Here is a 15478-nt window from a genome sequence, read left to right on the forward strand (position 1 = left end):
TCAGACGCCTGAGGCCCTGCCTGCAGGCCTGACAGCCGTTGTGAAGATCTACACCGGGATGAGGCGCTCGTTCACCAAACCCAAGAGATCCAGCCACCTGTTCCTCTAGCTTTAAGCATTTACAGTAGACTTCTAACAATACTACACTTTTCTAAGATTGCAGTTCAGAAATGTTTAAGGCCACAAGTTCAAGGAGTAATTTCAGGCAGCCAGGGTTCAACAAGTTCATGTATAAGGTATGTACAAATGGAATATATATGCCACCAACAATTCTGGTAAGTAACAGCCAACCTCAAGCTTGTGACAGTAACAGTGAGTCGAAGGTAAAGATCAAATATTGAAGAAAACCAATAAAACATGTTCAGCTCTTCAAATTTAACTGCCTTTCAGATTCAGTGTCCAGTTTGGACGACTTCGGCAACTATGGCACATTTGTTGCTCCCAGCTGCAACAGTGAAGCTGACGATTTTACAAACTGCCTTCATTATAGTATCTATAGCCATCTGTCATAAATATAGAAAACACATGATTAAAAATTGATGATGATTAAAATATGAAAATTGATGGCCATCATATAAAAATACACTATTACACTATCCAGGAGAATTCCTCATTTCAGTGTAGAATAATGAGGACATTAAATACAACAATCAAGCAGTAATTTACAGCAGGAAAAATTACTGCCTGAAGCAGCAGCTCAGTTCTATAGATAACCACTATGGCGATTTAAGTCTGCAGCTATGACTGCTGTCACCCATCACTCTTAAGGTTATACTGCGCTTGCATTCAGCAGGTAGAAGGCTCTCACATCAGTTATTTCTAAATAACTCAGTGTGACTCACACACTAACACTTCAGCAAGAAGGTACAGGAGGATGGAAGCCACCGTAATTGGCTTGTTGGGAAAAGACAAAGTTTAAAAAGAAAAAAAAAAAAGAGAAAAGATTTAATACTAGCCATGTTAAACAGTGTGGAATCAAACACAGAAACTCACTGCTGTTGTGATTCATGAGAGATGAATGATAACATGTGTTACTTAGTAACAAGACCCTTGAAAATGCTGAGTTTTTCTGTAGTATGAGATGCTGTAGTTGGATTTAAACCACCAACTCTGGTAGTGTTGGTTCCAAAATGTCTTGACATGCAGGGGGCGGAGGCTGAGGCCGTGGAGCAAAATAATCAGTTAAACTGATGACACAGACTCGTGCAGCTCCACCCAATATATATTATGCAGTCCACTTTTAAAACACAATGCATGACACTTAACGTTCGCCTGCAGTCACTTGAGATCTCATAAATAAAACAGAGGTGGACGTCATCACTGGAAGCGGCAGAGCCCCATATGTATGCAGGAATGTGTAGTGTGGGTGTGGTGGCAGGGTGGCTGGCCAGGGTTCATAAACATTAGGGCCAGTTCAGGAAGAGGTCAGAGGAAAGGCTTTTGGCCGGGCACAGTGGAAGACTGACGAGATACGTCCAAATGTCGATGAACTTCCACCCGCCCAAGTGCTCCAGGGGGAAAACAAAAGGGGAAACGTGTGCATGCTCCCTTATGACGATGACTAGAGCACAGATATGGCGAGGTCATGCAGAGGGAGAGGAGGCTTGTGGAGGGCTGGAGGGGGTGGTGGGGAAGGGAGGATGCAGATGTGCCGTGCAGTGTGGAAGAGAGGCACGATGGGAGGAAATACAACAAGCTATTGTTTAGAGAGAGAGGACAGGAGCGGATCCACGAGAGAGACAGCTGAGAACTATTCACTAGAGTTTACTTACACACATACACGCACGCACATAAAAGCATGACTGACAGATGGTGTTAAGAACCAGTGACCAGGCATTCTGTAACGGTCACCTGATCCTGGTGTGTAAAGGTCACCACACTTTTCAGGAAATCATGTTCTTTATGGAGAGCTCCTGATGAGTCGATGTGACATTATCTACCCATATGGAACAATGGGCAAAAGCAAGCAAATGAATATGCATGATTCCCCTGTCATTATTAAAAGAATAAGATTGATACCACTCACATGTCCATACAGTGCTGTCCAAAGGTTTTAGGCAGTAAAAATATACAGGGGGTGTTCTTCCTGTAAATCACATCAACTGCTTTTCATTTATTAATGATAAATTCACAACTCTAGTGGGTTTTTAAGGGGTTGTTGTCCTGCACAGTAAAGTAAACCTGGGATCAGTCAGACACCTGATGGTGTTGTGCAATAAGAGTCTAAAACAAGTGCCTAAAACTTCTACACTGTATAGGAGGCTAAATATGTAGCTGGAGTAAAGAAGGTTGATCAGCTACTTCAAGGCTGTCTAGAAGTAAAAGAACTACTCTAAACATCCTGACAGAACTTTAAGTATCTGTTAAAGATGATATTAAAACAAGATTACAATGTTTTCTATTGGATTAAGAATCATCTATTTATCTGCACGTTCCAGGGACTTGCGTAAAATGTAAAAGTAATGGAAAAGAGTCAAGATTATTTTCCTAAAGTGATTAAATCAGTGGATTCAGGTCAACCATGAGACAGGTCAGCTGAGGTTGATCCCCTCAAGCATTTACTAGAAAGATTTAAGACCGCAGAAGAAGAAGATTGCTCCTCATACACTGCGTTTACAGCTGCTGTAACGCAGGTCTGGTTTAAATCATAATTAACTAACCATACCCAGTGAGTGACAGTGAAAAAGCTGTCTTCTGTACCGATGCTACTTCTTGGTTGTGCAAACAGGCCAGTTAATCTTGTGCAAAAACTCACTGTTTTATCTTTTCTCCACATAAACTGTGGAGGCATGTCTGGCACACACAATGACTGCTGTGCGGTGGGATATACAGCTTCATACGCAGTCGTCAGAGTCTTGTGAGACGGTTTGACAAGGTGAAGTAAAGCTATTTAACCCAATACATTCTACTGTATGTGGTAAAAGGCGGGTGTTCACCGTGGGCAGGGTTGAATAGTAAGAGAGTATTTTTTAATTACTGTTTCATAATCTATGTACAATACACGCTCTGTATTCTGATGTGCTCCTTAGAATTGATCTGGACTCCAGCTAGTTGTGAAAAAGGAAATCAATTCTTGGAAAACTTCAAAAGTGAAACAATAATTGAGGCAACAGCAGTGGTATTCCACAGCTTCATGTGAAACATTACAGTCAAATAAATGATGTTTGAATTGGTTAGACTGTGACAGTAACTGCAAATATTACATTGCTGAGGTTGGATACTGTCTTACATTGGGATCCACACAACCAAGGGCTGCAAGAGAAATGCCAGGGCTGATGGGATGATTGACTAATAAGAAAGAAAAAAGTAACAAAACTGTTTGTTTTGTTTACTTTCTGTAAAACTGAAATACTGTAGAGTTATTTTCTCAGCCTTATGAACATTATTAAGGTTAAATACAGTAAACTTTTAAAAATTTAAGCTAAACATTTAACCCGTCCTTAGACTACACCTCTATAGGGCTTCAAATATGCAATTATTTTCATTATCAATGGCTCCATTATTTTTTGTTTAACTGCTTGGGAATAGAATCTCAGAAAATACTGATAAAATGCCTGTTACAATGATCTGAAACTGAAAAAGACAGCAAAACTTCACATTTTAAAGTAGTTAACCATCAAGCTTTTAATTTACAACTCTTTCTGCTCAGGAGCTGCTTGATTTCTAAGTGCAGCACTGCATTGCTGCTTATAATAATAACAACCGGGGGACACACTTGTCCAATATACATTTAGTAAGTAACACAGGACGCTGGGGTATTAAAAAATATCAGACTTGAGAAGACCTGCAAGCATAGGCACACACAATCACAATCTTGCTTCTGACCCTTCTGACCCTGCCACAGCAGACAACTTTGATCTCTAATCAGGGAACATCAGGAACATTTTTTGACAGACCCCATCCCCACCCCAGTCCCACCACACACACTCAGAATCCAGCACCATGCGAGCCTGCAGCCCCATGACGCAGGGAGAAAGGGAGAACGATGTGCACATCTCACTCACTGGTAACAGCTTTTTCACACAAGGTACCACGATCATGTACACAGCTGTTAACAGCAAAGCTTTAAAGGTCTCAACAGAGCAGCGCTGTAGAGCATGCAGTATGGTAATTATTTACACATGCATGCAGAAATGACAGAGTCCAGGAAGGCAGACTGTTAAGCAAATGTTTTTGTCATAGTCTGCTTTTTCAATCCTGATGTCCAGGCAGCTGGTGAGCCAGAACTGGCAGCCTGCCGTGAGAAACCAGAGGCACCGCCTCAACCAAACCAGTCGGGAAAACAGACTTACAGTACACATCACTTCTCTGAGTCTTATTTCTCATATAGTAAACATAATCTGCACAGAAAACCTCTGGCAATGTGTTTGTTCAGAGGGGTGAGTGACATCAGCTAGATGATATGGCGTACACAAACATGTGGGATTCCTCTGTTACCACCAAGCCCACAACTAAGAGTCTGTCATTCAGCTCTGGGCAAACTACAGTTTAATGATAAACTTACAAATCATTTTCAGAGTTATTTTGTTAATACCAATGGGTACATTCACCTGGGCAGGCAGTCTCCCAGAGTTCTCTGTCATTTTCTGTCTCCGAAAGAAAACAGGCTCAGGTTTCATTCTATGCATACATCCCTTAGCCATCTGCACCCACACAGAGTCCCAAATGCTGAGGGATCTCTTTCTCACTCCCTTCGCACAGAAAAAGAGGGAATGAACGAAAAATTGATCTCTGTATACTGGTAGATAATATGATAGAAAGAAGAAGAGAAAAATGCCTTTTGGCTAATGCACTCCTGTTCTATCCAGCTGGCCCTAAAGTGTATATACAAACAAAATCAAATGCTTTCAGGCTTGGCGCATCACACCCCAAAACAGGTGCTTCTTCTCCCTCAATCCCCATCTGTCTCCCACCCACTCACTCTGAACTTTGACCTTACAGTCCAGGTGGCAGGTGCTCCAGTATTAGTGCAGCACTTGGAGAGTACACTCACTGAGCCATATCTCATACTAATGAACAGTGGGATAATCTCCAACAACCATGACTCATACAGAAATATAGAAATGCATTAACTGGAGGTCCAGAGAAAGAAAATCAGGTGTGATACTGTAAACTTTAAAGGGCATTTCTGCAGCATGATTCAAACTTTGCATCTTTGTGTGAAGCCTCTGCAGAATATTTCAAAGTGACTGCATAATAATCTCTATGAAGGCTCCCTGTGCACAACCAAATTCATTTTGGTGGCTGTTTGGTACAAAGCAGTTAGTGGAGTTCACTGCTGCTCTGACACTGAGATGAAATTAATTAAATGCGGTTTTCAACTGCAGGATTACAACATAAACTTTGAGTCACTGACAGATATAGCAGCTTCAATAAACAGGGTACAAGATTGTTTATTTTAGCTTGGAGGTGAATTATTAATCAATTAATATTAAAACAGTCATTGCTGAAATGAATGATCTATTATGAAGAGTAGTGCATTCATTCCCAACCGAAGACTGACATGAAGTAAAAGGTCCTATGTGAGTGTATGATGTGTATTCATGCATCTGTATTTGTCTCATTACCTGCGGCAGCATGGACTAGGACGCTCTGGCTGGGCCGCAAGTTGCCAAAGTCAAACAGCATCATGTAGGCAGTGATGTAATTGACAGGAAGGGCTGCTGCCTCCTCAAAGCTCATGCCCTCTGGGATAAGGAAGGTGTGGTTTGCCGGCACCACCGCCACCTCCTGCCAGAGTCCAAAGCGGTTCAGCACCATCACCTTGTCACCGACCTGGAAAAGAAAGCGCAGGAAGATATAGGCTCAAAAGAAGGTGGAGCAAAGGGATCTCAAGCTGCAGCTCTTTCTGCTTTATGAAAAAAAAAAATCTGCACCAATGTCCCAGCCAGGGTGTATGTAGAAATACTATGGATAAATGGTTCTCTAAAAATAATGACAGATGGTAAGATGTCCAGCAACTCCAAATGGTTGTAATACAGATGCAAACCAAAGCAAACCAAACTAGGCACTGAGAGTTCAATTGATGTCAAAATACTGACACATCCACCACTGTGGCAGCTCAGTACCCACCTACAGTCTGATGTACATGTAGTTTGGTACGTCCTGCCATCTGCAGCCCTGTGGCTTATTTGGTGCAGTGTGAGTGATGGAAGCTGTGTGGCAGGAACAGTAAGACTGTGGGTCATTGTTTTGCTTACATGCAACAACAGGTTGCAGCCATTGTGTCCACAGAACCTCGAAGAGTTTGCTCTTAGAGGGCAAGCAAACAAAAAAAAAAAAAACAAAACGACTGCATAGTAAGAGTGATATAAGGCTGGATTGATTTAGAACCACAACAGTGAAGAAGCCACAGGTGTCATTTTACATGTTCCACATCTGCATCACCTTCTTATCATTTTAGGTTCCCTGACTCCTTATCATAGCTGCGTCCTCTGATTGAAACTTTCTTTTCAGAAGGACAGGCCTCGATGAAAACTTCCCCTAATAGCTCTCACTAACCAATCAGGAAATCCAACTCAAAGGACACAGGAAACAAAGATGACTGCAGCATTATAGCCCTCTTCCTGTTTTCTTCCTCCCCCTTATCCACCCCTCTCGACACAGCTCTCCCTCCTACCCCGTTTCCATTCTCCTCACTTTTTCTCTTCCCTTCTTTCTCTTTTGCTTCCTGACTCCTTTTCCTCTTGCAACTTTAGATTGTCTTCCTTCCCCTTCTCCATTCCCCCCGTCTCATCCTGTCTGTCTCAGTCTTGCAGCCTTCTTTGACACTTTCTCTTTCATCCCTACATCTTCATCCTCTGCTGTCTCATTCTGTCTTTACCATCCTATTTTTTCTTTCCCTTGTGAGGAGTGTCCCGTATTCCCCTCTTTCTCATCAGCAACATAGGACAATGGGGCCCATCTTCTCCCCTGGCTTCTCTCCACTCATCACTGTCCCTGCCAGATTCTTCCCCATGACTGAGCATAAGACAAGCTCTCTCCTCCTGGGAACAAACCCTCTCCACCCGGGCCTCTCTAATGGTCTGGAGGGAGCCATGCGCCTCGCTGTGTATACACTCCAATTAGAGAGGTCTCGCTCTCGCTTTCTCTTTTTATACCCACATCTTTCTGTCTGAGGCCGAGTCATTTGGTTTATTTTCAAACTATACTTTTACGTTTCCTTCCCTTTGTTATTCATGCAGGCTCGCTCTCTCCCATCTCCAGCTCCCTTTACATTGACTCTTGATGTTCTCAGACTCATCAGGCTTGCTGGTTTACTTTGGGGTACAGTGCGGCACAAATCGATAGACGGGGAGAGCTTGGGCTTTTACCGTACACACACATGTATACACACACACACACACACACACACACACACAAACATGACTCACACATCGCATTTCAAATGCATCTGCAGTTATTCTCTTGTGCCCACATAAAGCAAGTGAGTTACTTTCAGTCACACAGAAACTGGTAGGGAACAGTCAAGGCCAAGCGAACGAACCTTGTGACACTTCTGTTACAACATATTCACAGTGTGACACACAAACAGACACACACACAGGCGCTTTTTTTGCATTTCCTTTCTCTGACTTCATGCCACTGCTTTAAATGGAGTCCCAGTTGGGGTCAGGAGTGCAGGGGCGCTGAACAAAGGCACTTCCAGTTAACTTGGATATGGATGAAGTTAATCAGATGGTGATTCAATTTTTGGGGTATGTGGGCCTCCGAGTCAGCTGCATCGTGGCTTGAAGTTTTGATGATCTCAGCAAAAAAAAAAAAAAAAAAAAAAAAAAAAAAGATTATCAGCAAATAAATAGGACAAACAGAAATTTCTGATACAATGTTCCTGAGTCAGTTTGACACAGATGATGAAGGTTAAAACACCCACACTGCTCTCATGGCTTCTGTAAATGTAATTCAAGGTACACATGATAGCTCCCTGATGTCAGTGTTGGTGTTACTGTGCATTAAAACGGGTCGTGTGATGTCATGATAAAAAGCCACGCCCTGGTCGTTTACAGACAAATCTGGCACTTGACTGCACCTTTAAATATATGCAAATCAACACATCATGCTAACTAAATGCGATAACCGTACCATATTTTTCAGCTTACTTGACTGCTCCATTAATATTAGAAGCCTTGATGTAATGCTACATTTCAATCTCAGAAATTTCCAGAATTTATGGAAAACCACACTGAACAAGCTAAAAAAACAAAAAACAACTACTAAGCAGAAACGCATGGTTTTCTTCTCTAACTGAGCAGCTTGTGGGTAACTGTCAACAGGCCCTGTAGAGTATGAAAGCAAGCTCTGAGAGTTGTGGTGATGATGGTGAAAAGGAGGAGAGTGGATGGCATAAAGTGTGGGCAGCATGATAGAAGGGATTCACTGACCGTGCAATTGACAGAGGAAGAATCAAAAGATTATATGAAGAAAGGAGAGATTTACAGAGGGAGGGAAGCAGAGCTGGAGGAAATACCAGACTGACAATGTGGGCCAGAGGGAGGTAATTGAGAACATATGGGTCAGATCTTAGCAAAGCTCACCGAGAGAGAGCATGAAAAATGACAAAAAAGCAGGTCTGGAGAGTAAAAGTGCTGATGTTTGGTGTCAGTGGAACTTCAGCGTGATTTGTGATATTTTCCCTCTTCTCTCGTTTACTCACTGTCACACTTTCCCCCCCAACTCTCTCTTAGGTCATTTTGGGTGAGTTCACTTTAGTATGACTTGACTCAACTTCAGTGTCCTGCCAAGGTAAGCATGTTTTACAGCCGTTATTGAAATACAATATGCGGCACGCAGTGGAAAGTAAATATGAAAACATTAAGGGCAGCAAGCATTCAAAAACAAGCAAGCCAAAGACACTGTGACTAGGGGTCAAGTTGTAGATAGTAGTACCAAATTTGATGCCTTACTTTTATATATATATATATATATATATATATATATATATGTATATACACACACACACATATATACACATTAGAGGAGAACGTATGGTTCAGTAAATGTGCAAAAGATTAAACAAAAATTAGCCACACTTTACTTAGCCCTTGATACCTAATTAAATTGCACAAATGCATTAATTGCTCTGTGTACACAGTATGAGTGGACATTCAGATACACTCATCTTTGTATGTCGTGTGCATGCATGCTATTGAAACAGATAGACAGGGCAGACTCCCAAAAAAATCTGTGCCATCAGGGTCAGCACATTCCCTCTGAGTTAGCTGCCAAAAGATGGCAGAGATCTCCATCCATTAGGAAGATTGGCTCTTAATTCTATAAGCTATGGGCTGCAAGGGGATGTGGGAGTGTGAGGCACTGAAAGCAAGTTGTGTGTCTGTGCATGGCTGTGTCTGTGTGTAGTGCCTGACCTTTTAATACAATCTTCATTACTGACAACCTGGAACGAAGCTATAAAAGTGTCTTTGCAACACAAGCATCCTAACCTTCTCTGATTCCTAGCTGCTATTGGCTGACCCATCAGCAATCATATCCCTATTACTCTGCATAGATTCCCCATCCATATGGCCTTACACTGGACAGGCATACGTGCCACTCCCAGACAGATGCACCGATTCTGCCTTTGCATCACACATGTGAGCAGTGGGGGATTGATGTGCAGATATTAAATAGCTGATGTGAGAGAAAGTGTGGTGTTGTTTCAGCAAACAACGTGAGTCATCACTGGCCGATGTGTAATATTTTGGCTTTGTAATTTAATTGCCTTACAAAGACGTTGCCATGGTGATGCCATGCAGCCAGAAGACAGACATATGGGCCTGTGACTCATCATGCAATGCATGAAAGCGAAACAGTCCCCACATCATTCTTCGTGGTTTGATTGAACATTAAAGAAAAGTCTTTTATTGTGATTCTTTAATTAACTTGGCTTCATTATCTCAGCGCGCGTGGGATTGGACTTTAATCGCATTATGGACCATTAATGGATGCAAATACAACAGAGGCCATTTGGACGAGTGATCCCATTTCTGACACCATGCTGTCTGCTGCGTTGCGCCTCGCCCTTTCCGCTCGGTGCGTCTTGTGAGCCACCGTCGATCCCGGTAACAAAAGGCGTCGGTGACTCCAGTCTGTGCCACCTGCGTCAAGTCAGCTGTATTAATAACTGTGGCTCGCTACAGTCTCCAAAATAAAGCCCGTTAATGTACATTTTAATAATGGATTTAAATGTCACCGAAGTGGCATGATGTTTTTCAATCACATACTATTTTGTTATATTTACATTAAGAATCATAGAAACCTAAGTGGGTATAACTGTATAGCCATAGACCATGTGGACAAGATAGGCCTATGACCGGGTTGGCCCGTCCAATAAGTTACATTACAAGTCAGCATTTTACATATTCATCATTTCTCCTTGTCTGCTGGTTTCCACCTATTGCATATATTGGTCTTTTCGCTTTCGCTTTGTCTCCAAGAAGACAAAGAAAAATCTCAAGGGGCTGCTCGAAGCTTTAATTTTGAAGGAAGTCCTGTCTCATTTCCGGGCTTATCGTGGCTGTCTCCTGCTGACTTGACACAGCTCACGGTGCCTTGGCGCACATCAGAGCGCAGTACAGCGTAGGTGCAGCCAGGGAGGGAAGGATCCTCGGGATTTGCCTGTTTATTTAGACTTTAGACCCAAAACACACAGGTTGCGTTTCAACACCGAGTCCATCCTCATCCCACCGACTGTTCTGTCTTGTGCGCAAAGACGATCATGGGTGCGCACAGGCAGGACGATTTAGGGAGAGAAGAGGGGCGACGCCTGCTGCTGTTCTCATTGTACTCAACCTGTGTCAGTTTCACACTTGGAAAGTGATAAAACACAAAATGAACACACTCTAAGCTTAAACATAACGCTGCTCTCCGCACGGGGGAATGAATGGAGGCGCACCCACAATATATAAACATAAACTATGAGCCACTTTTGACTGCGATCCTATTTATGTGCCGATAACCTGATCACACGGCACAAAAGCGTTAAATGATCCATTTCTTACAACTGTCTGATACAGAGGGCCAGCACCACCGCCGCTGTCTGAGCAGCGAGCAAAGCCTGACACGCCCATGTCCAGATGAAACTGCTCAGCACCAAAACCCAGCGAGACTAATCACGTCAAACACAAAACACACACAGTAAATGAGATTTTAAGTGGCAACAAACAAACAAAACAAACAAACAAACAGCTAGAGTGACATGTGCTTACTTTTCTGTCTGTCACCTCTTCCCCCACAGCCTCCACCACCCCGGAGCACTCCATTCCCGGGGTGACCGGCGGGGACGGCAGCCGGTCGTAAAGTCCCTGCCGAGCCATCAGGTCTGCGAAGTTCAGCCCGCAAGCCTTGACCCGTACCAGGACCTCGCCAGCCTTGAGCGCCGGCTTGCCCTTCTTCACCTGCAGCTTGACTTTATCATAGCCCCCGTAGCCGGTGAGCACCAGAGCGCGGTAGGTGAACGCCTCCTCTTCGGGGACCTTCTCGGTGGTCGCCGCCGGGGTAGCCGCTGCCTCGGCGGCCCCGGCGGGTGCAGACTCGGTTTTGGGCGACTCAGTTTTGGGCTCCTCGGCGGGTTTGGTCTCCTGCTTCTGGTCCACGGCGTTTTGCTGCTGGGCAGGTGCGTCCTCTCCAGACATTGTGCAGGGAGCTGTGAGACAGTGATGAACCTAGAAATAAAATTACTCAGAGGCTTTTCTCTTCCTGTGCTTTTGTTGCCGTGGACGGGCTCGCCGGTTTGCTTGCCTTGCAAATAAAACAAAATTCGTGAATCAGACCTTCTTTTTCAGCTGTCTTACATGGAGATACAAACCCGACAAAGTGGGCTGATCAGTGGCCAGTGGCTGTCAACGCCGCGCTCTGACACAGAGTGTGAGTGGGACGAGACAGAGGCTGGATGGAAAACACGGAGGGCTGATGAAACCCAGGGATTGGCGTGCGTGATTGGGTGGGTTTGGCTCTTTGTTTTATGGTTGTGAGATAAGCCCATACTGCATCAAGACATGATTTGCAAATATAACCTTTAGAGCTAAAAGGCAAATCCAGCTGAAGCCTAGAAAAACCTAATGTAAAATCTAAATTAGGGTGAAAATATAATATTCTAAGAGCCTAAAGTAACATGCCAAATAACACATACACAGGAAATAAGAGACAGTATAAGTCACAGTAAACTCAGTACTGCAGCCTATTGTGTTTTTTTTTTCATTTCTGAGCTGACTGAGATATATTCAGAGTAGCCTACAGTTCACCTCTGTCCCTCAGATGTGATGAGATGTCATTGGCACAATTAATGAATTAACATTTTCTAATTTCTGGCTGCAGCTTCATGTCTAACTGTGCTGCTGTAGCAGCAGCAGTGAGAGGAAACGTCTGTTTATGCTGCCTGTTCCACAGTAGGATTTGCAGGAACTTTGGGCCTGCGTATGGTTCATTGTTGTAACTTCCCTGCAAAGGCAGCTCAGAAAAATATTAGTTTGTGTTGAGGTCGTGCCAGTTTTTGATTAAACAGTATAGCCTGCTTTGTATTATTCAGCTTCAGAGCCACAGGGCAGGATGACCTATCCATCAAAAGCTGATACACATGGGGCAGAGCTGCACAAAATTCATCTGTTTATTAAGAAGAGGCCTGTTTGGAGTAAGTCTCTAAGAATCGTGTGAAGAAGAACACATAGGAAACACACTTTTGTCATCAGAGCAACTGTTAGTGTCTTTAATATTTGTCACAAAATCCAACCCCTTTTCTGATTGTGTGCCATTAGAGGTGAAGGACCAGACCAATGTCCATTCAGGGATGTGACCACATGGTGGTGAGACCCCTTGTGGCCATAAAGTGCCACTCAGCACTTCTGAGGCCATAGTCAGCAATGGCCCAGTCAATATGCCACAGGAGCTTAATGAAGTAGGATGCAGGCATTATTGATGTGCCGTTTTGACACAGACAAAATGTTACGAATGTTCTTCCCCAGCAACCACACTGAGCCATTCTGGATGTAATCTAGAGTGGCTCTTCTCCTTAGCTCAGACAGAGGCACTATGGTAACACAGTATCCCAACAAGGTGCAGTCAGGAAACTGATGTGTCCTGTAGGTTAGAGTCTAAGAAAATGATTAGAAGTATAATGCACAAACATTTCTATATTACTTAACAGTGAGGCCACAAACATTTTAGAACATGCTGCAGCAGGTGATCAGGGCTGGAAAATGTATCCATCACAGGAAATGGCTGCAGCTAAAGGGATCCAGGAACAGGAGGCAGGAGCAGAGATGTGCTGCCTTGGACACCTGGTGTAGTTTGGAGACTTGCTCTGTTGTCTAAGTAGGTTGCTGAATGCATAATGTTACTCAGTGGTGTAATTTGGCCTGGATAAAGTACTGTGTCACCACTCTGCCAGGCAAGTAGAGTGAGTCTGCAGGGAGTCTGGATTATCTCCGAGGACGTCTATGTCCGAACTACAAACATACTGATATTTTCATTTCCATTAAAACTAATCAAGATAAAGGAATAATGACAATCACGCAAATCCCACACACACATAAATGATGACTGGAAATGTGAGAATATTTAATAACTGTATTGGATGTGGTGACAGGTCTGCTTATTACTGAAAGTAATAATGTTTCCCAAATGTTTTGTTATTTGTTCAACCTACTAACCTTCTTAATACTCATTGGTAAAAGTTATTCTTTCATAGTTTATTGCAATGTTCTTGCAACAAACCATGATGCTGAATCATTTTCAGTGCTGCTCTCTCACAGACACAACTGGCTCCCAGCTTTTATTTTTTGGCTTGGATGCCTTATTAAGTAATGTGTATTTGCTGCTGAATAGGTTCCATAAGTTTCACAGTTTGGGCTGTTCCCCGCTTACATTGTTTCATAGTAATGTTTTTTATTTCTATTATATATGACACATATAATACCTACTGTATATACTATAGTCATTTTTAGATGTTAAATGCTGAGTGTAGAAGAACTTTTGGTTATTTCCCAATAAAGTATTTAAGGTTAATCAGTTCTGCTTGGAGAGTTGAGAGAAACTTGCCAAATCTTAGAAACAAAATGTGCCATGACTGCACCCGCCAGTAGGTGGACGTACAGATCTGCTTTGTCACTGCCTTTAAATCAGCATGATTGCGCTGATAAAAGAGGCTCTGCTGGACATGCTACTCAGCCAGTACACTCATTATACCCATGTACTAAAAAAGTAGATTTGCCTGCCCTACGTCATTGACTAGCACAAGAAATTCTCTTATTATTTTATACAGGAAGATGTATAATGCATAAATGCTCTTATATATCTTCTTGTTACATGTACCCTGTGACTGAATGACCTGGCAGTGGTATCTGCCCTGTTGGTGCATTGGTGTAATGAGTGTACTGGTTCAGTAGTATATCAATCAGGGCATGAAACAGTTCAGCACAATCATGCTGATTTACAGGCAATGGCAAGGCGGACCAATACAGCCACCTACTGGCATTTGCAGCAGAGTGTTTTAGTTGTCAGCTTGAGAGTGATGATAATCCTCCCACCGTTAACTGTACGTGTTTATGCATTAATATATAAATAAATGCTCTTGTAAATAATATAGGCATTTGAATCAATTAATGTCCTTAACTAGAAAACCAACTCACCAGGGGCATGAGGTGAAAGCACAGCTGAGGTCCATAATGCCCAGTGTAATGTGGGCAATGCATTCATTTAATTAAATTTAATGAGGGAAATTTGTAATGTATTTAATATGTTCTGGGCTAAAATATACAATAACCTGCTCCTGTAATGAATACATACTGCCACCTACTGTTGTACTGATTTGTGTAATGTAAGTTAAATTACTGACTTGGAGATTTAGTTCCTCCAAATCACACACAATCATATTTCTTATTTAATTTTTTTTATTACCTTAATTGGTATATAACTCCAGTGGTAATGTACAAACCAATTATGAATACTTACAGATTTGTATAAAGATTAGCAGGTTAGTCTTATTATTCTTATTTCGAATACAGCATTTCTGCAGTCTCTAAATCTCACAGTAGGAAGGTATGCAGGGTAACAGGAGCAGACACTGTTGGAAGACATTGTATAATAAATCTCCAGGCACTAAGCAAACTTGTCATAATACTTGCAAATGCAGATTTTCATAAATTTACTATCTTAACATGTCCCTTAATAAACACCAGAGGGATTAGAGGGATTTCTATTACTTTGAATGGACTCATATTCCCATACACAAGGGTGAAAGGTTCTCACTTACAATCTGTATTTCTAGTACAAATTAGCCTTTAATGATTTTATTCTGTGGGTTTACTGAACTATGATAATGTCTATGTAGTATTTTATATTGTGTTCATCCCTTTGTTTATTTACCACATTCATTTTACAGTGCAATAGGAACAAAACATTTACACTGAATATTTACCAAATGTACCTTATTCTTAAGTTGTTTAGAAATATAGGACTAGAGCTACACTCCACAAAAGATAAAGTG

General features: G+C 42.4%; 1 protein-coding gene across 1 annotated transcript in view; it reads right to left on the reverse strand.

The window, feature by feature from the left end:
- Nucleotides 1–11861, reverse strand: part of vat1 (vesicle amine transport 1) — a 28007-nt gene extending 16146 nt beyond the window's left edge. Inside the window, exons 1-2 of the mRNA XM_026325126.1 lie at nucleotides 11205–11861; nucleotides 5568–5775 (exon numbers count right to left, since the gene is read on the reverse strand). Of these exons, the coding sequence (XP_026180911.1) occupies nucleotides 5568–5775; nucleotides 11205–11630 (634 nt within the window). The 5' untranslated portion in view covers nucleotides 11631–11861. The remainder of the gene's footprint in view (nucleotides 1–5567; nucleotides 5776–11204) is intronic.
- Nucleotides 11862–15478: the final 3617 nt, after the last annotated feature.

Source organism: Mastacembelus armatus, chromosome 8 (assembly GCF_900324485.2).
Source record: "Mastacembelus armatus chromosome 8, fMasArm1.2, whole genome shotgun sequence".
Taxonomy (NCBI): domain Eukaryota; kingdom Metazoa; phylum Chordata; class Actinopteri; order Synbranchiformes; family Mastacembelidae; genus Mastacembelus; species Mastacembelus armatus.